Genomic DNA, 26,721 nt, shown 5'->3' with positions numbered 1-26,721 from the left:
AGATTGACAATAGTTTTATCTCCCGCTCAGGTGACTTCCCACAGCTTGTTCCTGACTTTTTTTCCAACCTTTAACACTAAATGCTGTGTCAGGATCAGTAGCAAAATCCTATGATCTAGCCCACAGCAATATACTACAAAGGGCATAGTCTGAAGTAGTAATTCCCTTATTTCTTAACAAAGCTTTCTATGTAGCCAAAACAGTCTCTTCCTCTTTAGATTTATCTCCCATTATCACTAGTTGTTGCCTCACCTGCTTCCAGGTGTGTTGATAGGAGAAAATCAGGTCAGGACTTGCCTGTGGCTTCCACCCGCCACTCTCAGCTGCACCAGCGCCGCCTCCCCCGCCACTCCCCAGCGGGTCAGGGCTGCCAGTCGCTGGGACCCCGCGTGGCTCCAGACCGACCACGCTGCTCAGGCTGCTGCTCCACGCGGTGGGCACCAGCTGTCACTGGTATATACACTGCATCGTGAGGCGGTCGCCACACAAAGCACAGACCACAGGCGGTCTCAGATGGCAACTCTTTATTATCGAACATGACCTTTTATAAACTTTCTAATTGTTTATACTTCTTCTACCCCAACTGTTGGCCACAAAAAAATCAACATAACACCACTGGTGAACAGTAACAGTGACTTTAGTTAACTTTCTGAAAATGCTTTATCCAGCTGCAGTTCTCTCCTTATCTTTCTCCAGTTCTTCTCTCAGCCTCCTTGGTAGCAGCCTTGGAGAGAGCTCTTGATCAGCTTCTTGCCTCTCAGCTTCTTTTTGCTCCTTTAGCTAACAGGCCTGCTGTTAGCCCCTTCCACAGTAATTCATCCATGAGGGGCAGGAAACAAGAATAGGGGGCAGGAAGCAGAATAGGATTAAAAAGCCTAGTGATTAATTAGAATTGGTTAAAATCTGACAGACCTTGAGATGACACCAAAATTCATCATCCTAGAGTGTAGCCTACAGCACACTACTCGCATTTCTATATTCGGGAAACATGTTTTCTTCCTTTTACGCTGTCTTAATTTAAAAGCTGAAAGATTCAAGAGGAATTACTACATCCTCCAATGAGTCCATGAAGTTTCCTCTGAATGATCTCCTTTGTGTTACTGCAGTCTACTATTCAAGTATATAGGGACAACTGTCACAGTAATCTCATTAAAAATGTGTGCTTTGTTAAAATAACCATCACAAAAATCAGTCATAGTAAGGCAGGTAAGACAGAATCAGTATTGATACTGAAAATCTATTATGAATGCAGAAAAAGGCAGAATCCAAAAACTTCAGAAGTATGTATATAATATACTCATTTAGTTGAAAAAAACTTACACGTTTATTAGAACAAGTTTGGGATTTTTTTTAAATCTCATTTTTTCTACTTTGGATAGCTTTACCTCAGCAGTCCATAAATTATTTTTGCTGTATTAAACTAGTGAAACAAGGATATTTAGTCTAGATTTTTAAATTCCAGAAGGAAGTATTATGCAGTGTTACAAATGAAAAGCTACGTTAGATTCCTAATTTATCAGTAAAATACCTAACTGCAGAATGATATCAGCAAGAAATTCTATTATTTTGGAAGAGCAGGGTAGTATGTTAGAGAACTCTACCTTTCCAGACACTGGAGAAGAAGGAGTAGCACAGGGGCTGGAATAGCTACTGCTTTCTGCAGGTTTTACTGAGGACTGAGCTGATCTGTCATCTGAGGATTGTCCGGAGAGCAAAATGTCTTTTTCTTTGTACTTCTTTGGCTGGTGGAGTGCAGGAGAAGAAGATTTCACTGAAACCCTACAAAGGACATACCTTGAGTTTCACAAGCAGTCACTGAACAATTTACATCGACCTGTCCACCTACAGCATGACCCCATGTATTACAGCAACTACAACATCTATTAAACCTAACTAAAAACTCATACTGACCATTCATTGCTTTTTAATGCTACTGTTAAACTTCTTCTGCTACTTCTCAAACATCACAATTCATGGACAATATTCCTGACTGCTCTCTCAAACAGCAGCCCCAGGTATGAAATACTTCTCTTTGGGATTACAATGCAGCATACAACAGTATAACACCTTCCAAATGTACTTCCACTGTTTTCACCTATTACTAGCAGAAACTTAAGTGATACTTGTATACATAAACTGCAACCTACAGTAAGCAGAAGACCTCAGCATCTTACTTTTCAGCATGAGAGGAGTCAGACAATTCTGTTTCTGTTGAGCTTTTTCTGCTGCTGGTTGACTTCCATGTAGATGCCAAAGGAAGTTCTTCACAAGTCACAGGCCTTGGTCTCTGGCCAATTCCTGAAGGCTGCTGCAGACCTGCAGACTGTTCTTCAGCACTCAGAACAGCTGTAATTGCTCTTACAGTTGTTTCATCAACCTGAGACCACAGCTTAGAAGGAGCTCGCATACGACGCAGAAACAAGCTGTGCCACTTCTGCCTGAGCTGCAGCAGCATACCAGCAGCCTGCAATGAATTCCAATTCTGTTAAATACTGATGAAAATTAGATCACACAGGTAAGAGAACCCTGTCTTTTCCCTATCAAGCAACACCTGGCATTCCAATATAAACAGAGCCCAGAATTGAAGGCAAGACTAAGGTCTTGGGGAAGGGGAATAATCCATATTTAAACTATGATGTTAATTTGCTTTCTTTTCCTTGGGTACAAGGTCATTTTGGAAACATTTCATTTAGCTCTGTACTAAACTTAGCTTTGTATTGTAATTCCACAGACTTTTTTTTTCCTTCTTATCTTTCAAGAAAACTCAATCCTTTCATGCTTTATGCCCTTCCTCTCAAATCAGTCTCTACTCATGCACTCTTCAGTATAGTTGATGGAAAAGAGCTCTAAGTGATATTTTTCTTACATCGACACCTGGTCAAGTGTGATGACTAAATTCAGAAGACTATTGTCTAATTCTGCTACCAGAAACGCTTCCATTACGATAAATTTTTAAAAATCACTCTTCTGGACATGACTAGGAGAGAGAGTATTATTATTAGAGTTGGTAAAGTTGTGTGTTTCATGACCCATAAACTGCAGCCACAGCTCCTCAATGATATAAAGACTTCTATTTCAAAGAGGATTTGAAATGTATCCTTCCAAAATCTGACAGCAACTTTCTCTCAGCAACTTCAGCTTCAAGTGCTCCTTTTTTGATCTGATTTTGGTTATCCTCTCAGAGAAAGAAGAACACAATATGCCAATGTGACTGTTCTCTCAGCTCCTGTCCAGATTTTAGCTTATCCCAGCTTGTGCTATGGCCTGATGGAGCACCATGCAGGCAGGACAGGAGGCCAGAAGGAGCAGAAGGGCCCTTATGCTGTCACTGTCACCTGCAGCTTGCTGTCCCTTGCAGTCATCATTTTTTGTCTGCCAGTCTCTTCAGAATCTGCTGACTTGTGGAAAGGGACAAAACTGCCAAGCTCAGATATAAAACATCATATTACCCAGAAAGTTTTTGAAACAGACCCAACAGCATCTGGATTGCTGAGGCTTTCCTGCTCCCTTTTGTGAGAGACAGGACACCCACACCAATATGGAGGAAGAGGGATGAGCACTCTCACTGTTGACTTAGGTGACTATTCTCTTTCTTTCTGCTGACAGGTAAAAGAAGAGAAAGGTATGGGTGACAGGTGATCAAACACTGCAACTTGGATTTTGAATACACAAATTCATGCAACAGACAACTCTGTGCCAAAGGGGATTGAAGCCGTTTAATTCTTAATGAGCTTGTGAAGTAAAGGTTAAATCACAGAGTACCTAGTTCGAGAGACCTAAATGGACCATGACATTCTTGGAGAAAATTCTTGGCTACTCAAATGTTACAAAAACCTTTTCACATCTTTTTACAATTCCTCTACATGAAGCAAACCCAGGAGTAATTTCTTACTTCAGGGTCCAGTTTAAGATGGAGCCATTCATCCAGCTTCAGCAGTGCCAGATCAGCAGACGTCCTGTCCTCCATCTCACTGTCGCTGCTATCATTAGATACCCCTCCCCCTGAATTAAAGACAAAAGGTTCATCAGAATTTCCATATTTTTTCTACTATTATTTCTATACAAAAACCCGCATACTACTATATTACCAGCAATATTTTTCCTTCTAAAATTGACTTTAAATGTAAACATTTGTAAAACTACCTCTTCTTTTCTGCAAATACACTGCAAAGTCTTTGCTCCAGATAGCAGCAATCAAGTAGCCAGACCTGCTGAAGGTCCTACTATGTAAAAACGTGGATTGATATGATGTGACCCAACTCATGTACCTTCACCAGTTTTCACAGGCCACTATACAACTTTTGCCTAAAGCTGTTGGCAAAATCACACATGCCTCTATTTCCTAGTAAAACAGCAGATTTAAAGACCCAGTAAGAAAAAAAAATATGTATGGCTATTAATTAGGATTCTTTATTTTTCTTAAGTGCAATTCAGTCAGCATGAGTACTACTCTAAGGTTCACAGTTTAAAAGCAAGACAGGAAAGCTTTAGAAATAAGTTGGACTTTTAGTTTGATTCAAACTATGACAACTAGAAGCAGTTATTTTTGCTTCCATTCCAACAGGACTCAATTTAAATGAGAAAAAAAGAAGGAAATGTAAATATATTCTCTATTACTTACAGTTAATAGTACAGTTAACTGAAATTAAAAATTATCAGTAGAACATATCTTGAAAATGTATGTGTTAGCTAGAAGCAACATGACTTGTTTGCCATACTGATTGTTTCTAAATTATTCTGTTTGAATAATCTGGTTCAATGATTCAAATAAAGTAGTCTGCAGAAAGAGAACATGCATACTACACTTCTCAGTACCAATACTACAGTTCTCATTAGATATTGTGGCTGCATTCTTTCCTTACAAACTATACTGCAGTTTCTGAGACCCTACGACTGTGTAATTTATGGACTTGAATAGGTAAGGAATCCCAAAATGGAGAGATTTGTTACAGAACCAACAAACTCTTCCTGAATAGCTACAGGAATTATAACAGCGCTGTTTCCAGAATCAGCCAATATATGTATTAAATATTACTTAAAAATAAGCTCTGCATGTCACACGCTGATGTATACCAATGGAAACATCCCAAATCCAGACTCCAGTGTACCTTGAAAGGATGAAGATGCCTGCAAGGCATTACTTTGCAGTCTGGCTGGTCCACAGAAGAGGGCCACGGTGACAGGTGTCACAACAGAGCAGCACCTGATGTTTGCTGTCTTGTGAGCTCTCGTCATTTCATCATATATAAGCCAGTCTGTGGGGAGGGCCTGGATGGCTGCAGCTTGTCCATTTGCTGGGGCAATCTGTGGAAGAGCAGGTAAAACCAGGCTATTGTACCCTCTACCTGTAATTAATGTAAATTTGAACGTATTTCTCATTTTATCCGGAGACACTGTGGGTGCCTCAACCTGGCAGTGCCCAAGGCCAGGCTGGGTGGAGCTCTGAGCAACCTGGACTAGTGGAAGGTGTCCCTGCCCATGGCAGGGGCTGGAATGAGATAAGCTTTAAGGTCCCTTCCAACACAAACCATTCTATGATTCTGTATTTTGAGAATTAAATACATGTACAATTATATACATATAAAAATATACATGCATGTTGCTATCATGCTGGCATGGTAGTGTGGAGGAAGGTTTTAGAAAGGCCTTGGGAATGGTAAACAGAGGAAAAAGATACATTTATGTATGCCCCATTGTTTTAGGAAGGCCCTGGAAATGAGAAACTGAGGGAAAAGATACATTTATGTATGCTCCATTGTTTCAGGAAAGTCCTGCTTCAGCATTCCTCTCTAAACCCCCTTTCTCCCCACCCCTGAGCAGTTCCCATTGGACCTGGCCCCTGGGGCGGTTCTGATGTGTCTAAGATGAAAACTGTCTCTATTGTTTAGACCTTAACTCTTAATTCTGCTGTATAAAACTGTATCTGGGCAATAGCCCAGTGTCTTTGGTCCCTGCAACCGTTCAGGCAATACAACCTCTCTGGACAAGCATACCATTGGTCTCTCTTGGTCTCTTTATCTCGAATCCTAGCGGCGACTGAGGCAACGCTGCCGCTCGGACCGTGCTAACCCAGCCGCTGCCTGGTGAGCCCAGGGCAGCGGGACCGCGGAAAACCCCGGCCCCGAGAGGGGACAGCTAGCCGGAGGGTCCCGGGGGGCCGGGGAGGGACGGGGGACAGCAGCGAGAACCCCCCGAAAGCCGCACATGCACATAAAAAAGTGTGAGAATTCAACCAGATTCATCAATTATCCTACCATGGTAAAACAAAATATGTTGTTTTAAAAAGAAATGTTAAAAATGAGTTTCAGAGAAAAACTTGCTTTTAAGAATAGGGATCATTATATCTTTAAAACAATTTTATAGCAGGGCAGTTTTTTTGCCTTTTTGCCTTTTCCATCTAGAGAAAGGACTAACTGAAACGACAGAAAAATGAATCAACTCCAATTCTATCAGCTGGGTAGAACAGTATTTTCTAAAGCTGTAGTGTTAAATGCCTATACTGCTTTTGAAGTACTGACAAACAGGAAAAGACATTTCTAAAACACGTGACAGATTTTAGTGCCCTTTTTTTTGAACTATGAATTCAAAGTGTCTTTACCTTTTTATATTGAGACTGACCAAGAACAGAGGTAGGATGAAATCGCACTTTCTTCTCCTTTGGTTCCGTCAACACCAGGCTGTCTCTGTCTACATGCACAAGATTGGGATACATCCCAGCCACTAAGGCACCTTTAATTACAGCCCAGTTCTCAGAGTTAGTATTAACATCTCTAATATCAGCTCCTCCTCTGGCTCTCACAAAACCTGACAAATGAAAGAGACAAAACAGTGCCATGTTACCTTGTGTTTGGCTCTCAAAAGGAGTCAGAAACAAAAGGTGAAATAAATGACTTCTTTGTTGCATTTTTCACCACTGCCAACCTTAACAGCACCAAGAAGAAACCATTACACTGAAATCCTTCCTGATAAGGGGTTTCATACTGACACAGAATACCACTATTTTCTACAATATAAAGACATTTCCTATGGGAATAATTCATTAAAACATGAAACGCAGTGGCATGTGGAGATGAAGGTGCTTTCAGTTTGATCAGCCACAATTCCTCATCTGCACCATACCCTGCATGAATGTGTGCATGACAGTGTATTTCAAATTAAGGAAAATTACACCAGTGAACATGATTTTTGTTACAATTTCTATATGCTTGACTTTAAAACAACGTTAAAATTGTTTCCAACTTCTCTACCTGAGGCTCTAAGCTGGCCAAGCACCTGTGTTCTCATTCCTGCAATGATTTCCATTGTGGCTCGGGACAGGAAGTTCTTTTCACAGAAGGCTCTCTCCCAGCCATCACTGCGTGCCTTCTGCCATGCCTGAAAATGTTTTTACATTTGCCTATTAATTTGAAGGACTTAAACTAAAAACTGCAGGTGTTTTTTTAAAGATTACATTTATGTCAATAAAATGAATGCAAAACCCACTCTAAAAGTTAATGTATCAAACCAGATTATTTTTTCTGTTCAACAATTAGATTCTCTTTATGTGCTCACTCTAGTGATGATTATGTCAAATTAAAACAATAAATAAAGATCATTACATTAAGATCATGATTCAAAGTTCAGTGTAGTAGGATGCAAAGAGGCACATTGTTGAAACATTCAAAATTTTCTAGGGTTTGAAACAAAACATACTACAAAAAGGGTTCCCTCACAAATTTATGAGTCCAATACACAGGAAAGGCACTAGGCAAAAAGAAAGTCTTCTCTGAGGACTTAATCACAGTCCGCCACTCTACATCCAACTGGTACATCTGCATTTTGCTTGGGTGATGTGCTGTGATTAGTACTCTCTGAAATGAAATGAAAGACTACCTGGAAAGCCCTGAGCAGGGCCATGTGGTCACTGAATGTCCCGGCAGCAAAACGCTTCCTGCACAGCACGGCTGCACGCTTTTGGGAGGCCAGCGTGGGCAGCACAAAAGGGTCTTGGCAGGCAAGAGCACAGGCAATGGTCAGAACAGGATCCAGGCACTTCAGAACTACAGCATACAACACCATTTTACCGAGGTGTGGCTCTACAGGTAATTCAGTCAGCTGATAACCAAGCTCAGTGAGATCTTCCCAAGGGTCCAGGGCATCTATGGTCTGTTCATAAACAAACAAACAAACAAATAAAGGAGAGGAGGATGGGTACAGTGGACAAAATCAATTTACAGTGAAAGCAAAAAGGATGTGAATAATGGACTTTAACTAGACTTGTTTCCAAACACTGAAGAAGCAAGTCAGACTATTAACAGAGACTTTGAAGCACTCTCTTCCCTTGACATGGAAAAACACATCCCCACACACAAAATGAAAACAGACAACAAGCAAAACTTCAAAACATCCTTAAGTAATTAAAAACAGCTTCAGTACAAACTGAAGTCAGTAAACTGCTACACCACAAATTTGGGATCAAACACAATTACCATCTAAACTTATTCCTTTTCTGACCTTAAGCATATGCACAGCATTTCTCACAGTTACAGCAGGCAGAGGATCAGGAGCTTTCATAAGAAAGTCTACAATTGGACAATTAATTGGAGCCAGAATTTTTGTGTACAAACAGATCTCCTGCAAGGTAAAAGGCAGTACAAAAAAAGATTACCAAGATTTGGAAGCAGCCGCCAAACACATGATTTGTTGCAATTAGTAGTATGGTTTGAGGACATTGTATTTTTTAAAGTTATAGTTTCTAACTGAACATGCACCTGAAGCGGCAGTCTTAGAAGTTCTGGAGATTGAAATTCCAACATATTCTGAAATCGGAGCCTGCTGAAGAGATGAAAGCAGACCCCAGGCTGACAGCGCCCAGCCCTTGAAAATAAAATATGGGAAGTTGTGAAAATGAGGATTTCTTTCTAAAAACAAAACCAAAAGCCAACAAACAGACACAGAAACTCAGAATGGAAAAGAAGAGGCACTACCATGAAGAAAGTGTTGTTAGGTCACATGCAACATGAGAATTTCCTAATCATTAATTATTTTTGAGAGTGTGGCAATTTTTTACTGTAATTTTAACCCAACACTGAGAAATCTGGAGAAAGAAAAACAAGGCTTTTCTAATGTAAAGTGCTGTGGGTTTTTTGCTAACCTAAGACCAGTCCAAATCTCAATCATCCTTTGTTGTAAGGAACCAGTTGCAAACTTTCTTGCTTCCCCTCACATCCCCTAAACAGAAGTTATCCTTGGAGTAAAAGGTAGAATAAAGATGAAGTAACTTGTGAGTGAATGAGGGAGGAATGAGCAAATTCTCTCAGTCATATACATCTATGTGCATACATGCAGCTTAATGCCAATATGATTGATTAAACAGGCATTTGTTGCTACATAAACTTCTGAGCCCTCCCCCACAGTGCTGGGAAGAATATAATCATGGCCTGTTAAGTCATGGATAGCTTGGAGAAAGTGAAATAGGCAGTCCTCTGCCCATACACATGATGTGAAAACATTGTGACTGCGGGTGCTACGTGGGAGAAAGAGGAAGGAGAACAAATTAATGGGGGGAAAACAACCCAGACCTTTGGGAAATGCCTGAGCATCACTTTTCTACAACTTGGGAGATTATTCCAAGGAAATACATGCTGACGCCTACTCGTCTGCAGAGAACCAGTGTTGGCCTCTATGCAACACAACACCGGAATAGGCCAGAAACAATTACTATGTTGTGTGGTTTATTCTAAACATAAAGGACTGTGCATATCTGCAAAATGGGAACCACTATGAGGCATTTATTACCTGCCTTTTCTCTGGATAGCACTGGCTTTTGAAATCCACCCCATTTTTAGCACTGTAGCACAACTCAGTGCATCAAAAGACTTCTAGAAAAACAAAGAAAGGAATACAAACTGAAAACTCAATAGGGTACATGAAATACAAGTTACTAGTTAGTTAGATTACCAACAGGAGTTTTCTAAAAAGTATGAAATAGTAATATATACAGCAGCTTCTGAGACAAAGGTACCTTCTCAATTTCAAGTGAATTAATGAGGGTATCTCCTTTCTAGTATCTTAATGCTCCACAAGTTTTGAAATTCAAGATTTTCAAGGTTTTTGAGACGGATAGCTTACAGTATTTGTCTTAAAACAAATTCATGTTGAAGCCTTTCAGAAAGGACTGTTGCCTGACAGGCACTAGCTCTCAGCTAGTAAAAGCTTTTTCTCACTTTACTGTAAAGTAATAAAAAAAAAAAAAAAAGTTCTCCAAAATTTATACACTGTGTGTTTTAGAATCACACTAGGAAAATTTAAGGCAGTCCTACCTCTTTCACCTTTCCTGAGTCAATGACAAACACCACATCATTGACTGTTATGCTGGTTTCTGCAATATTAGTAGAAAGAATCTGCAAAGAAAAAACCCAAAACCACCAAAACTATAATAACTGCAAAAGCAATGGCAAAATAGGTCATTGTGGCATTGGAAAAAGTCCTCTAATACTTGCAATTTTGCGGATGCCAAAAGGTGGACTTTCAAGCACTTTCTTCTGGTCCAAAGTCTGCATACTTGAATGAAGCACGAAAACTTGGTATCTAATGCAAGACAAAAGGAACATTTTAAGGATCCTTAAAAGAAGCAATGAAAAGCCACAGTAACTAAAGGTTTTACCTGTGAGCATTATCAGAAAATCTCTTGTCATCCAAAACAATGCGGTCCCTCAGGCTCACTATCTCATCATACCCAGGAAGAATTATTAAAATTGCTCCTAAAAAAGGAAGTGGGTTTGCAAAGTTAAACAGAAAATTCAAATACATGTCGAATAGCACTCAGAAGGTTTTAACATCTGTGGATTGCTGAAAAAAGAGCATGATTATCAGAAGTCAAATCCACAACCACTGGTTAGGTATTTACCTACCTGCATCAGAACTATGACAGATGCTGTGAAGTAAGTGCATTATCAGATCCAGATCCACTTTTTCATCATCAAAACTGTGATGGTAAGCTGTCAGTAGCTCTCTGTCCTCTGCACTAAGGTCACTAGCACTTTTTTGGACCAGGGAACTGGAACTTTCATCCATGTTTCCAAATCCAAATGAAGCGCTGTAACAGGAAAATACACCAGAATCAAGGCTGCCCCTTCGGGTTTGCATTGAGCCATCAAATCAAACTTAGATTGAGACCAACTCAATTCAAGACTGTTGGTCTTGAATTCTGATGTTTAAGTGTTGCAGAAGGGAATCACCATACTATTACTGTTTACTGATTCCAATGTTAACCCAATGAAGGATGCCACTTTATTTATTAGTGTTAACTTTAGTTTTCTTCAACTTCATTGAAACACAACCATAAGCAAAGGAAAGTATAAAGATACTTCTCGTTTATCTGTTCAAGTAAAAATATTTGAGAGATATGTCTTCTCCAAAAATTTCCCACTAGCAGAAACTACACTAAGAGAAATTATAGTAGAGATAATCTTTACAAAACACTACCACAAGTATGACAACTGTAAGTTAATCAGAAAATCATTCTTGAATGGCCTAGTGTACACATTACTTCTGCAAATTTTCTTTAATATGCCTATTGCATATAAAAAATATAGATAAAAACACATTACAGATTTGTTTCCAAAATAAGCATGTGAAAAGAAAATGGTACATAGTATAGAATTAGCAAGTTGTGCAAGCATAAACAATATGCTATTGAGTACAAACTTTTTTGCTGTTTATTTTTTGAAATACTCCTATTCTTAAAAAAAGGTATTGCTATTAAGTCCAGATTTTAGAGCATGAAAAGCTAAAACCTGTTCTGATTAGAAGAACACAAATCTCAAATTTCCCATCACAACTCTATGTATATCATATACAACTCATTCTGCAAAACAGTTACAGCTTACCTGTAGGATTCCAACAGATGAACAACCTCTGTCTGTCCAAAGTGCCTAGCCCAGTCCACAGCCATCCTGAAATAGTTGCACAAGTATTTTTATTAGACTTTTCACTTCAAAAGATGCATATGAAGAGCACATCAGGAGAGGCAATTGACATCAGACTTTTGTACCCATTTCTGTATTGACATCAGTACTGTTATTGCTGGATCTGCAACTTCCCATTTGAAAGTGCTTGAATAGGTGTTAACAGCTGACTTTTAGGTGACTACAGTTCTTTACCACAACAGAATGTCAGTTTTACACAGGAGCAAACATGCTCAAGGAAGTGAGGAGGAAGAAGGTGCCATTCCTTTAAAAATGGTGCAGAGATCAGACCTGCCTGTTTGCAGTATCCTTGAAGTCATCTCAAAAAGTCACACCCCAGGCATAACATCTGGCTATTTCATGTCTTTCAGAAGCTGTCCTCACTATGCAGTTCACCCTTTTAACTTTAAATTGCATTTCTTCCCCAAGTTATTCAAATGTTAGTACCAAATATCAGACCCCTGGAATCCTAATTCTTATCATTCCATACTACAATTATTTACTGTACTTCCCTGTTTATATGAAGACATACTCCATGACCACAAAACCTGAGTTTCTACAGATCCACAAATATTTTTACATGCTACAATATATTTAGAAACATAACAGAAAGATCTTCTGATATGTGTAACTCCATGAAAATAGGAATTGCCAAATATTTTGGTTCAGTTCAGTAGATTACAGTTGTTCTACTAACCAGTATCCTAAACAAGACCTACTGAAACAAAATTTATAGCTCACAATCAAGACCATGTAATTAAGAATTCAATTTAGAATTTACAGAAAACAATGTGATTATCAGGAGTTAGAAATTGTTGAGGCTGTCAAAATCTATAGTTCTTACAGCAGTGTGATAAGCTAGCAAATTAATTTAGATGTTAAAGAATTTTCTTCCTCTCTCCTATATTGACAAATAAATCTATCTTTTGGTTTCTCTGTTTTTACCAGCCATTAGATGATTTGCAGTGGATACTTGCTCCCATGCTGATCAACTGTTCTACTTGACTCAAAAAGCCTCCCCCTGAAGAAATCATCAGAGCAGTCGCACCAGTTTCACTGTGCCTATAATCAACTGAGAAATAAAAAAAAAAAAAAAAATCCAGCAAACCCAGTAGAAATGTTATTTTTTCATCTAAATATAGTACAAATACTGCTTTCAAATTCCAGCCCAAAGAGAATTTGTTTCCTCACTTTATCTCTGAAGTTAGTTCATATGAATTCTACACTGTTTTAGAAACACACTTCTGTCAATACTTCAAAACAATAACTAACTAAACAACTCATTATTTCTGCTAGCCCTATCATTTTTCAGTCAGCATCAGAATGCAAAGGTAACACCATTTGAAACTGGAGATAAAAGTAGCCATAAAAATCTAAGTACATCTGAGGTTGCTCTTTTCTTATGCAATAACACATGAAACTTACCACTGACATTTTCAGTTAAAATAAGATTTAACAGCTGAGCAAACGAATCAATATCTTTATGCAACCAGATGTCAGAAAGACAGGAATCCATTTCTTTTACTATCCACGGTTCAAGGCAATTCACATCTTTTTCAGTCTGAAGATAAAAAACAATATTGAAAGCTTAATCTTTTCCAAGAGTTGTCTTTATTCTCATACATTACCCACAAAGAATTGCAATGGTTATTTTTCCCAGCAGCCACAGAAACCCAGCACTCAGGTATCAGTTCATGCATTGATTTTGTCATACGCAAGTACGAACACAATGGCAGTCGAGCCATTTGATCTGAGGAAAAGCTGTGTGCAACCACCCGAACTGAAGAGCACACTTCAGCTAGAGCCGTTCATCCTCATCAAGTAATCTTTAAAATACGTTAATGTCCTGAAAGATTCAACAGAACTTTAGAAAACAGATTTTAAATGGCTAGTAATACAACACAAATATAAACACCTGTAACATCTCTTCCGACTAAAGAAAAAACTTACCAGTTGATTAAATACTGTGTCACCGCCATCATCCAACTGTTTGTACTCCTCATTTGTCCTTGGAACCGATTTTTGTCTCCGAGATGTCCCTTTGTTAGTGTTATCTTGAGCTGAACACCACTCAGCAAGAGTGTTCTTCTGTTTCTCTTCTAGAATGCAAAGTATTCCCCAAGAAAGTTTTAGAGTCATATTTATTATCCATTGTTTTCTACTAAAAAAGTTAGTCACAGCAGGTTTTACCAAGTTTTACCCATTCAACATCTTTTTTTAGTCTAGAATGCTACTACCAGTCCAACAGAAATGACATGTTTAAGGGTACCCAAAGTGCACTGCACCAGGGCTATAAAAACGAGGTAAAACCCAACACTTTGGTGTTTAACCCCCCAAACCTCCATTATTCCAAACTACTGCATTCAAAGTATCTTCCTTAAGTAATCACCTTCCACACAATCTCAGGCCAGATCTTTTTCCACAAATGGAATTCTGAAGACAAGTGATACAGTCCCTGCATGTAACAACTTACTTTTCTACACCAGTGGAAGAAACATCAGAAAACACCAGTGTCCTAACTGAACTTTTCTGACCCCAGTGATCAGAGATGAGCACTGTGATCAATACCCAGTTAGGACTGGATATTGAATGTTATAGCTTTGGGGTTTGCATTTTTTACTTTTCCTTTAAATAATCACTGGGATCATTACTTTCAGTTGCCAGGAAAACCTCTGAAGCAGTATCTACTTAATCAACTTAAAACCAATGATGTTTAGCTCAAGAGTGTTAACACTTAAAAAAATACATCCATGCCTGAAGAAAGCAGTGAAAAATGTTACTGAAGGGAATACCTTGTCCATTTAGTGCAAGATGTACAAAATCATGCCTGCTTTAATAGCTGCACTTTAATTTGCACCCAAAGGTACAGAGCATCCTATGCTTCTTTAGCATTCATGTGGGCAGAGCCCCCAGTTATATATAACTCTACAGCATAATAATTAGAAAAAAGATGACATTCATCAACTGAGTGAAAACAGAATGCAACCACTGAATCAAAGTGATCTTTTTTCTTTAATTGCATAAACTATTTCCATAATGTAAATATTGACAGCTTAAAGATACTTGCTGTCATCTAAATCACACTCATTTAATCTCCTGACTCTGGAATTTCAACAGAAAATAATCCTGTTAATTGTTTGTTCAATCAATGATTCTCATTGCCAACCCTTAGAATTAACAAGTCCACTGACCTTGCTGCTTCTTTTCTTTGTACTTCACCATCTCTTTGTTTGTATACCCAGTGCTTCGTAAAATGTCCTCCAGAAACATCTCTTTAACTTCAAAAGGTCTCCCTTGGACTAAAATAGAAAAAATCCGTAAAAGATCATATATTCACCAGCTTCACTTACAGAATTAATTTTTTAAAAAACTACCTTCACTGGAGTTTATTTTTCTCGAAACTGTACAAAACAAAACATTTCCAAAATCAAATGCCACCTTGTTTCTCCTCAACCTCTTCAATTTTATGAAGTGTTCCAGCAGATGTTCGTAAGATTGACAATTATTAACTACAATTTTTTTTTAAACGAGAAAAAGAAAACAGCTGTTTTTGTTTAGGCTTACAAACAAGAACTTGCCATGTAAGTCTCCCATCTGGATTAAAAATGTAATTAAATAATAAGCAATTAATACAGCTTTTTGCAAGGTTCCACACAGAGACAGTAAATCTTTGTACTGAACTCCTTTCTTTTCATGAGAATCATGTGAGAAGGCAGCCTTATCTCCATGTCCTCTACTAATTCAGCAAAGCTGAGCTTTCTTTACTGAATACTTCTTGACAGATGAGACATCCCAGCGGCCTTTACCTTCTGATAATTTATCCTGATCTCTTTTTCAACAGGACTGTTTTCTAGACCTTATCTGTCGACATTGCAGGATGCTTTTTGCATGAAGATTAAAATCTCTACATTTTGATTTCTTGTTCCTTAACCTGACTCAGGAACACTCAGGATTTTCCTTCAGAAAGAACAATCCACAATTCACATACTTTTAGAAGCTGGTCACAGAGGAAGCCTTCCAACACTGATCACAAACTCTGTGTACTACAGCGATCCACAGCCACAAAATGTGGTTTCTGTGGTCAGGATTTTGTCAGCCGTATTGCTGAAGGAGACTCAAACCTTGTATATTAAATTAACAGACAAAGCCACTTCTTTTAATTCTTAAATTAACCAAAAAAAAAACCAAAAAAAAAAACCCCAAAACAACAACAACAACAAAAAACGGGAAAAAAATATCTTTTGAATTGTTATTGGCCTGTTACATAACCAGCACAAACACTGTGGTAAATTGGAGAGATTGGGAGAGATTGCCAGCAGATTTTCCAACACAAATTGACCGATCTGAAAGAACAGGAAGCTGCAAAAAGACTAAACTGGAAAGTCATACAACAATCATAACCGAGGCACTCCCTTGCAAAAAAAATTCAAAGAACATGAAATCACGTGTAATTTCCAGATTCCTGTCTCCAACAAGCTGCAAACCTTATTCAACTGGGCAGAAATTCAAAACTGAGAACTAAACAATTCCATCTGCAAAAAAAGGAAGGAAAAAAAAGGTTTCCTCCTCACAAACATTTGCTAAAATAAACCAGTAAGCAATCCCATTTCCTAAAACCATTGAGATTTTTTTTAAAAAGGCTGACATGCAGAGAGTCTACCTGATTGTCAGATAAAGCATTTCTCTTAAAAGCTACTTTTCAAAACACATTAAAGTTGGACATTACTGTTGAAAAAGTAAGAGGATTGCAAGGTGCCAGAGGAGGTCACCCATGCAGAAAACCTGCAAGCCAGGAGGGTGGGGCAAAAACCGCAAACCCACAAAAACCCGCAATCTCCCACGCATTTACATTTTGGCTTTACTAAAGATCAGTCAAATAAAATTAAACCAGCAAATAATGGTAACTTTTCTTTGCATTTGAATGTAGTCTAACTGCAGGTAACTGAGTCTGCAAACAAACTAAGCAAAACTGGATGTCTTTTCTGAATATTTACCTAGATGAACAACTACTAATTTTCCTTAAATCAGAGAATCATGTGATTCTTTTTTCATGTGAAACCCAATCTGCCTAAGCCTGTATTTCTGAACTGAACTGGTACAGTTATCTGTGTTTTATCCAGTAACCAGTGACAACCTTCACAAAGCCTGAAGAGTAAGATCCTACTGGAATGCACTGATATATATCACACTCATGTAGCTCCTAAGTCCTGTATCAGCATGAAGACAGAACTTCAATAACCTCTTCCTACTTCTTCAATTAAGAGTGGAGGGGGGCAGGATGTACCTGCATTTACAGAACTCCCAGTGACTCAAACACTTCACTTTGAATGAGGTGCAAACAGTCAAGAAACAAGAAACCTGCATACAGAAAGAACAAGGATTCCTGGAATTCTCAGTGTATTAATCATGTGCCTTTACTCAGAATAATTTGCTACAGTTTAGTAAGATCTGTGAGTCTCAGGGCAGGTATACTCAGACTTAAGAGTTAAGATCAAGACTTACTATGTATTACTGGGCAGCTTCCAAAATACCTAATAAAGAGATTTGCATCTAGAGGAGCACTAGAGAGAATTAGTTTTAAATTATTCTGGTTTTGCAGCACATCTCTCAGTTTTATTAGCAAGAAGTCACTGAACCTATCCCTCTCATGTACTTCATCCTGTAACAAAAAGGGAAAAAAAGAGATAAAAAACCATCACAGATTCACAACTTCTGACAAAAACAAACTTCTCTAAAAAAAAATACATGTTTTGGTGGCACATTACAGAGGCCTTAATATGTGTGAGTCTAGTTTAAGTAATAGGTTTTTTTTAAAAAAACTATCCATAAAGAAACAAAAATGCCTCAAAAAGTTTTTGTCAGCGCTGAGTGCATTGCAATGCTGAAGCTGTAAGCACCTTAACTTTAGAGGCTAAAGTGAGTATCTGAAACCTCTCTGGTTTTGTATTTGAAGCCAAATTTCAAGAAAACACCACAAAGTACAAATCTTATTTTAATAAATTCTCACTTCACCACTGATAAGCATTTAAAAAAATGTATGACACCACATAATCAGAAAAACAGACAAATTGCTTAGACAAGTCATACACAAAGCCTATAAGTTAAGGTACATAACTGATTAATCATCTTTTTCATTCTTCTGTTTTGATTTATATTATGAATGAAGGAAACAAGGAGTCAAAATACAAAGTTTGTAGGCTGACATCAAGAATGTATAAATCATTCTCATGCTTTTTTAACTCTGATAAACAGGCAGGCACCTAAACTTACCTTTTCATCTTCAGTACTTAAGTCTTGCCAAAAACATTCTAGTTCCCTTTACTTATTCAGTTCCATCATAGGAATATTGACATAATCACAAATGAACAATCTGAATAGTTTGCTAGCAATTAGACTCCACATTATCTAGAAAACTCTGGGCAAACAAATGGACTGAAAACCTGTATTGCTAAAACAAATGGTAAGAGAAAATCTGACACAATCACATTGAACCACATCAAGGTAAGCCTCCCTAAGGATTTTCTGCTGACCATGGAAGTTCAGAAATATTTACACTTCTGTCCCTCTCCACTCCTCCTGATTCCACACTTAACCATTGGCATGAAAATAAGATATTTTTACAGGAAAAACGCAAACACACAGAAAAACACCAAACTGCATGAAACATGCATTCTACTCTGAGGACTCAGAAAGTCTTTGAAGTTGATTCAGATTCTACCAAACAAAAACACCTAAAGTGCTCAGCAAATTTCAGTAAAACAAATGAGGACCTCATTTTCCAAAGCAATACATATTGCTCCACCCCACATGAAAGACCACAGGATGCTCACCACAATAACATGGGTCACGGTGGAGAGAGTGCTGTCTCCTGCCATCAGCGTGCCAAGGAGCATGTCATTAGTGCAGAATGTTACCAGCGTCTTTGGAGAAACCCTATGGATCACATCACAGAGACAACTCAGGGGTTTGCACCATTTAAAGCTTTCCATGGATCAAAAATTAAAGCAGCTGCTGACCAGAAGAGAAATTACAGTTCTCTCCTCAAAAGATTCATGCACACCACTTGTTTTTAAACTATGCCTTTTCCCAGACATTTCCTAACAATTTGTAGTGCTTGCGCCTCAAAACTCTGGACAACGTATTAATTGAAAGAATAAGATTCAATATTAATAACTAAGGAAATAAAAGAAAACTGTGAAGAAACCCTGCACGTCATTCATTTTACTAGAAAATTCCATGTGGAAAACCAGGTTCCAATTCCTCAGCCTGTGCTTGGATATAGCCTTTGTACTTGTCTACACGTGGTGGGATGAGCCTGTCTGGACGCCAAGTGCCTACCCAAGCCACTCTATCTGTCCTCTCCACGGGCAAGGGAGAGGAAACATAACAAAAAGACTACCAGGCCCCAGAGAAAGATAAGGAGAATGTGGTTCTCTCCCACGGGAAAGTGGGCTCTCCACGAGCTTCTCCAATATGGGTCCTTCCCATGGGCTGCAGTTCTCCAGGAACTGCTGCAGCACAGGTCCTTTTCCACAGGGTGCAGTGCTTCAGGAACAGTTTGCTCCAGTGTGGGACCCCACAGGGTCACAATCCTGACAGCAAACCTGCTTCTGTGCGGCTCCCTCCCCGGGGCTGCAGCTTCTGCCAGGAGCCTGTTTCAGCACAGACTTCCCAGAGGATCACAGTCTCCTTCAAGCATCTACCTGCTCCAACACAGAATCCTTCACAGGAGGATCCCTGCTGCACCACAGACCTCCACGGCCTGCTGGGCCACAGCTGCCTCACCATGGGCTGCACCATGGGCTGCTCTGGCACCTGGAGAATCTCCTCCCCTCCTGCACTGACCTTCCTGTGTGCAGAGCTGCTTCTCTCACATGCTTTCACCACTCTTCATGAACTGCTGCCTCTGTTGTGCAGGTTTTCCTCCCCCATTCCCCACTGTCCCAGAGGCACTATCACCATCACAGATAGGCTCAGCCTTGGCCAGAGGCAGGTCTGTCTTGGCTGGCACCGGCTCTGTCACACACGGGAGAGGCTTCTGGCACGTCCTCACAGAAGCCTCCCCACAGCTCCCAAAGCCTTGCCTTGAAGACACAACTCATTACAGCTGACTAAATCACAGAGGCATCTGCTTGATCCTCTGGTTTTTCAGGAGGTGAAAATACTGAAATGTTACAATTCCATACCTGGGGCACAGTTAGCTGTCCCAATAAAAACAGCAATTCTCACTACTCCCTCTGCTACTGCCATCCTAAAAGAGCTGAAAAGTTCCTCTGTACTGTACTCTACAGCTTTTCTCTGGAAGACAGTTGAGAAAACCTTAAAAATTATGTTTCTGTCTTACTAGAAACACCTCTCAACATCTCCACTCCAAATTTCTTTTGTCCACAGCTCAAAATATTGTTATCTCCCCCTTTCAGTGTTTCCCTGGAGTAATTGTATTGATTTTTCTCAAGCTGGATTTTCTGCACTGCTCCCAGTAATTCTACCATTTTCACCTGACTTTGCTCTTCTTCTGCCAGCATAGTACTTCCATATATTAATCATTCGGCTTATTTGTGACACATCTTCACCAGCTCTTCTAATCTCTTAATATCCTTGTGAGCTTTCATACACATATTTGAATTCTTATTGTGGCTTCATTGTTCAAGTGCATTCATTTTCACCAGCTATGTGTTATCTTTGTTCACTCAAGCAACACAACCTTTAGCCATCTTCTGGTCACTCATATCTCAACTGCTGGCCTTTCCCTGAAATGTCATTTCGCTACACGGTGCAAAGATGTAAAAACCCCAAACAATCCATTCATGCTCTGCTTTACAGACAAATTCATCAAGTGATACTGAAACCTCTACTTTTACATCACTTCATGTTTTAAACACAGCAGCTGAAGAAGAATACATTTAATCCAGGCTAGACTGATAAATAATGCTCAGCTTCATCAGTCACATTCCAATTTTTCTGTTTTCCCTTTTATGGCTCCTATCAACTCTCACTACATAACATTTGTTACAGCATGCTGGTTTTCACACCTACCTTCAAAGCTTGCAGACCTTTTGAATCCACACATGTTAAAAGCAGAGAGGACGGGGAAAAAAAGAAGAAAGTGTAGACTTGATCTGAAAATCAGACAAGGATTTCCATGCAGAAGAAATCAACAGAAAATACCTGAGATTCAGTTCTGTAAGACAGCCTTCTACATGAAACTGCAAAACACAGGAAGAAAGCCATCCTTTTCACTCTTACGTATTCCTTACCTGCAGTAACGTATCCCATCTGTGAGGCTGCAGCACAAACATACTGCAGTTTCAATGTACACAAGATTCACAAGACCAACACAAGATCAACCGACACTTAGAAGTACCATTGGTACCTGCTCTCTAACCGGATCTGGTAACCAATTGTCTGGCCAATCTTCTCTCTTCTTTCTGCTGCCACTCTTTCAACAGCTGCTAAACGTCTTGGCTGAGTACAAAACACACGACAGGGAGTTCCATTCTTGTAGCAGTCATCAAGGATAAATTGAGGGATCTGTAAAGAAGTGGTTCAAATTTGCTATTTGAGAAAGTCACAGCTTTGTTAGCACAGGGAAACCATTAACTGCATATCAATATTGCACACTGCAAAAGACTTTTCATTACAATTATCATAGCAAGCATATCTGAATCAGCAGAAAGTAAATTTCTAATTATAACCTATTTAGGTTTTTTTTAAAGAAAAACCTTACAGTGCCTCCCTCCTGCTTCAGAGAAATCTAAAAAAAAAAACCAAAGCCCTGCAGATAATCTCACATTTTAACACAAAAAATAGATTACTCTGGATACTAAGAACAGAACTAGCCTTAGAAGAAAAAGGGTTATACAAACATCACAGCTACTTTCCCTTCAATATTTTGTATTATTTTAATGAAAAAATGGTATCTACCAGAAAATTGTAAGGAATCATTTTTGCTTCTAGTACCTATCTAGAGGCTTAGTGTTTCAAAAGCAACAAAATAAATTGGAACAACATTTTCAATCACACAGGAAAAGGAAAGCCTTGAAACAGCATCAAAGTACCCCATATCACAAATGTTACACAACTGGCATTAGTTTAGAATAAATACTGTTATAGTTTTTATTTCATTGAAGCAACATACCTGCGTCGTTTTTCCTGATCCAGTCTCTCCTATAATCAAAACAATTTTATTGTCCTTTATGGTTTGGACAATTTCTTCCTGTTTTTCAAGAACTGGTAGTGACTGCCTGAAGGAATCAAACTCTGATTCCCCTCTTTTCCCTGGGACCTGGGGGATACCATCAATGAGTCGACCACTTGTCTTGTTTACTTCTTTCTTTTCTGTGAAGACAAGTTAAAAGGTCTTTTATGCAGACACAGAGGAAGGTCACAAAAACACTGCTCAAAAATTGTACTTAAAAATTAACATTGCTGGCTTTTTATGCATCCCTGTGGGTAAAGTGACAAACCCATCACACATTTAGATGTCATATTTATAGCATGTCCTGCAGTGCTTGCAATAGATATTTTTCAAAACAGTTATTACTTTCATAGGTATTTTGAAGAAAACCAGACTCTTCCAGAGCATTGCTCCAAGTCAAAAAAGCCTACAAAGAGCAAAAGGAGAAACAAACTAAACCAGAGAATATCAGCCTGGCGTATTTTGGTGGCCTTTGTACCTGCGCCCACATTTCACACCTGCAGTTCCCTCTAGAAATACACACTGACAGAGTTAAACCTTTAAGCTATTCCACACGTTTGCCTGAAATCATACCAATGCAAGCATGCTGTATCAAGAGCCCTGGCCCCCACGCAGCAGTGCGATGTGTTAGAAAGCAGTGCATAAGTAGCCAAAAAACAGGCACATCTTCTGAGGGAGCTACTTCACATCCATCATTGCAAGTGCTACTCTGTAATTCCTTGAGAATTATTCTCTGGCAGAATGAAAAGTTTGCTGTAAACTCAGTTATACATATGTAATGCCATTAACAGATTCATATTCTAAATTTCAAGCTCTGTTGTACCAAGACAAACAGACTAAGAGATCAGGAGAACTAAAAATACATTCTTGAGATGCAGAGAAAGGCAAATATTAGACTGTTCATTAACTTATCCCTTACATTCCTAAGACATTGCATTTCAGCACTTTTATTACAGCTTCCCTCTGGTTCATATAACAATCCTATTAAACAACTAAAACAATTGGAAATAACAGCAAAGAAAGCACGTCAAGAAGAGACACCACGTATCAAAACCATGCAATTAAACAAGGCATACTGGTACAAATGTTTTCTGTTCACTACACCCATCTCTGCACACAGAAACACAGTGCAACTCTTCCACTTGTAGCTGCTAAAGCAATAATCTAGATGAAAACCTTGCTTTTAAAAAAAAACCCAACATTTCGACCAAAGTTTGTCTTTCCGTGAACTCTTCCATATTCAAGAAATCAAGAAGTCTGGACAGTAGTCTCTTAAGGACCAAATCTATTTTGTAGAGATGAAGAAGTAAAAACTGAAATTTTTGATTTATCAAGCACATTAATTTCTATAAGCAGAACAGACAACCTCATTTTCTAATATAGGCATTCTTATGGCATCACAGTAACACTGACTCTTCAACCCCACCTCATAGTTACTTCTGTGAAGCCACATTTCAAAATGTGCTTCCAAAAAGATTTGGCTGGAACTGGCTCAAAGATTCTAAATTAACACAACACAAGGTGGACATCTCAATGTGCATGATATGACTTCCCAAATTCCTCACAGCACCAGTTATAAAAGACCTTAAAAGTAAGGAAAATTAATGCATTTGTTTGAAGGTGTCTGTTAGGACACCAGAGGGGACAGAGCAGGAAGAGGTTTGTTTTGTCACTGGGTTGCAGGTGGTTTCGAGTGGTGTCGATGGACAAGTCCAAATCAGAACACATGCTGAACGTACCAGATTCAACAGCACAGGCACTTCCTCGCTCTGTCCTTGGCAGGAGCTCCGCACGTTCCTTATTTGTGACGGGAAAGCGCTGAATTAGGCTCCGAACGGCGTGTTTCGTACAGAGAGCCAAGTCACAAGTCATGACTGCGTGTGCCTCTGACACATCCTTCTTCCTTACAGTCAGGTATCGATTGGCTCCTTTTCTGTCAGGGGGAGGGAAAACTTATTTTAGGAAAAAGGAACCTACTCTAGGTTAACTTTTTTCTGTCAGGGTATGAGATGCTAAGCAAAATCTTTGGAAAAAAAACAGAAATCACAGTGAGAACCTTTTTTAATGGAGCCATTAAATCCACAGAGTATAAAATCATGCTGTCCCAAAATGCATGTCACAAGCTTTTCCAAGCATGCATACAGCAATGAACAAAGATGCTCATATCTGTAGCTACTTTTACACTTTTTTCTCTAATACTTTTCCTTGCAGCAAGTTGAGGATGTTGAAAACATCAATCAGGTTATCATTAGTCTTGAAATTCTATCATCTGCACCAAAGAACTGAAAACTGTACCCCGACTCACCCTTTGCTTTTAGATACCAGTCCAAGAGACTGACAGAGCCGGTGAACAAATGCTCTTTCAGTACTAGTGAAGCTAGAAGGAAATTCCATCTCTAGAATGATAAATAATAATGAAAAGACAGTAACAATGCAACAGGCAGTAATCTTGACAACTCAATGTTACAGAACCACAGAATTGTTAGGATTGGAAGGGAGACCACCCAGTGCAACCCCCCTGCAGGGTCACCTGGAGCAGGTGACAGAGGAACACATCTAGGGTTTGGGATGTTTCCAGAGGGGGAAATTCAATGCTTTCCCTGGGCAGCAGTTTCAGTGCTCTGCCACTCTCAAAGGAAAGAAGCTCTCCCTCATGTTCAGGTGGAACTTCTTCTCTTTGAATTTATGGCCATTGCTCCTTGTCCTGTCACCAAAAAGCCTGCACCGCCTTCCTGGGACTCATCTCGGAGATATTAATATGCATTAGTGAGATCCCCTCTCAGTCTCCTCTGGGCCAAACAGGACCAACTCCCACAGCTCTCCTGATGAGAGACCTCCATCTCAGTGGTCTCTGCCGGACCCGCTCTATCAGCTCCCTGTCTCCGTGCTGGGGAGCCCAGAGATGGACACAGCACCCCAGCCGTGCCTCACCAGGGCCGGGCAGAGGGGCAGGATCCCCTCCCTGACCCGCTGCCAGCGCCCTCCCCACACCCGCAGCTGCCCCCGGGCCGGGCCGTGCCGCGCACCCGCCTCGTCCCCGCTCCGGAACCGCTCCAGGGCCAGCTGCGCCGCTATTGCCACCACCTCGTCCACGCCGGCGGCCCCGAGGGGCTCGGCCCGGGCGCGCACCGCGGCGGCGGCAGCCCCGTCCCCCGCAGCCCCGCCGGGCTGCCGCCGCGGGACCCGCCCGTGTCGCGACATGGCCCCGACACGGCCCCGCGCGGCCCCGCACGGCCCCGACACCGCCCGGACCCGGGGCCGCAGCCGCTCGGCCCGAGGGCGCCGCCGGGGCGGGGCGGGGCCGGCTGGAGCCGCCCGCAGCCGAGCCGGCCCCGGCGGGAGGAAATTGGCGCTTGTGCCGCCGCTCGGGGGGCACGGCTGCCCGAGGAGCGCGCTGCGCGTGTGGCTGCGGGCAGAACGCGGCCCTGCTCCCTGTCCCGTCATGAATTACCTGCTTTCATGGCATGGTGTGAAACGGAGCTGTGGCGAGGGTCATCTCGGGCCTCAGCCTCCTCACTCGGTAAAGTGTTGCTTGCCCTGCTTTTCCTGCTGTCCTTGGACTCCACGCTGAAGACACGAGCTAGAAACTTAACCAAATCCACTTGGGCCTGACACAGGCCTCGGTACTGAAGGCTGCTGCTTCGGAAACATCATTAGGTCAGAAGGAGAGTACTTGGAAGAAGAATAAGCTACTACTCCTCAGTTGAAATGGGCAATTAAATAAATAGAAAATAAACACTCACTGTCTGATGTAGCTAGCTGAAAAGTAGCTCTTAAGCGACCTCCAGCAAGGCTTTTACAAAGCTAACTTCAGCATAATTCTGCACTGAGAGATTACACTGGAGCGGAACAATTGATCTGTTCTAAGGTTACTTTAATTTTTTTTTCAGTTTTTCAGTTCAGGTATCTGACTATGTATCTTCAATCAAAGTACAAAATGCTAGTTCCTCATAGCTGTTCCTGTGACGTTCAGTACTGCCACCTCAAAGCACATCACAGTTATGGAAAATTAAACACGCCAGCTGAATAAGATGAGCATTCCTCTTATCATCCTTGGTATCAACAAGGAAAAATGAGAGTTCATAACTAATTTGAAAGAGTCACATCTTTACTTAAGCACCCAGATCTCTTAACAGTTTCTACCTCTTAACAGCATCAGCTTGCCTTCCTACAGACAAAAAGCCCCATGATTCTGAAAAAAGATTCCTCGGCTCAATTCTGCTCTCAGTTTGCAATCCTGTAAATACAGCAGTGCACAGAGGTAACTGTTGGGTTAGGGCTCATCTGTATGGCTAAATGGTGTGAAGCCTGAGTGCATCCTGCATAACAAATTCCTTAATACATGCCCTTCTCTTTTCATTGCTTTTTTGACTCTCCAATGCTATTAGAAGGGTGAAAAAATAGGAGAGTGTGGTCAGGCATGCACTGCCTGCTGCAGCCCTGCTGAATACTGAGTCACAGTCTGCACTCAGCATATGAATGAGCAAAGAATTGTGCTTGACCAAGCTCTTAGACATGGAGATTGTATTCTTTATAGGTATTCTCCTAGTAAAAATTACTAGCTGTGGATTTTCG

General features: G+C 40.2%; 1 protein-coding gene across 1 annotated transcript; it reads right to left on the bottom strand.

Annotated features, from left to right (window-relative positions):
- Window positions 1-612: 612 nt before the first annotated feature.
- On the bottom strand, window positions 613-25,347 carry LOC144248252 (3'-5' RNA helicase YTHDC2-like). The gene is made up of 27 exons (XM_077790223.1): window positions 25,173-25,347; window positions 24,452-24,542; window positions 23,886-24,079; window positions 22,087-22,286; window positions 21,322-21,479; window positions 18,779-18,881; window positions 17,451-17,607; window positions 15,140-15,247; window positions 13,899-14,047; window positions 13,374-13,509; window positions 12,894-13,020; window positions 11,871-11,936; window positions 10,893-11,077; window positions 10,646-10,742; window positions 10,482-10,569; window positions 10,302-10,382; window positions 9,778-9,860; window positions 8,751-8,856; window positions 8,494-8,613; window positions 7,873-8,145; window positions 7,248-7,374; window positions 6,599-6,804; window positions 5,109-5,304; window positions 3,893-4,002; window positions 2,175-2,464; window positions 1,602-1,779; window positions 613-802 (listed from the first exon to the last, which is right to left on the bottom strand). Exons 1-27 carry the CDS (start codon window positions 25,345-25,347, stop codon window positions 758-760), a joined length of 3,849 nt encoding a protein of 1,282 aa, XP_077646349.1. The 3' UTR covers window positions 613-757.
- Between the last annotated feature and the right edge of the window lie 1,374 nt (window positions 25,348-26,721).

This window comes from Lonchura striata, chromosome Z (assembly GCF_046129695.1).
Source record: "Lonchura striata isolate bLonStr1 chromosome Z, bLonStr1.mat, whole genome shotgun sequence".
Lineage (NCBI taxonomy): Eukaryota > Metazoa > Chordata > Aves > Passeriformes > Estrildidae > Lonchura > Lonchura striata.
Note: the sequence above shows the minus strand (reverse complement) of the source record. Positions and strands in the feature narration are given on the sequence as shown.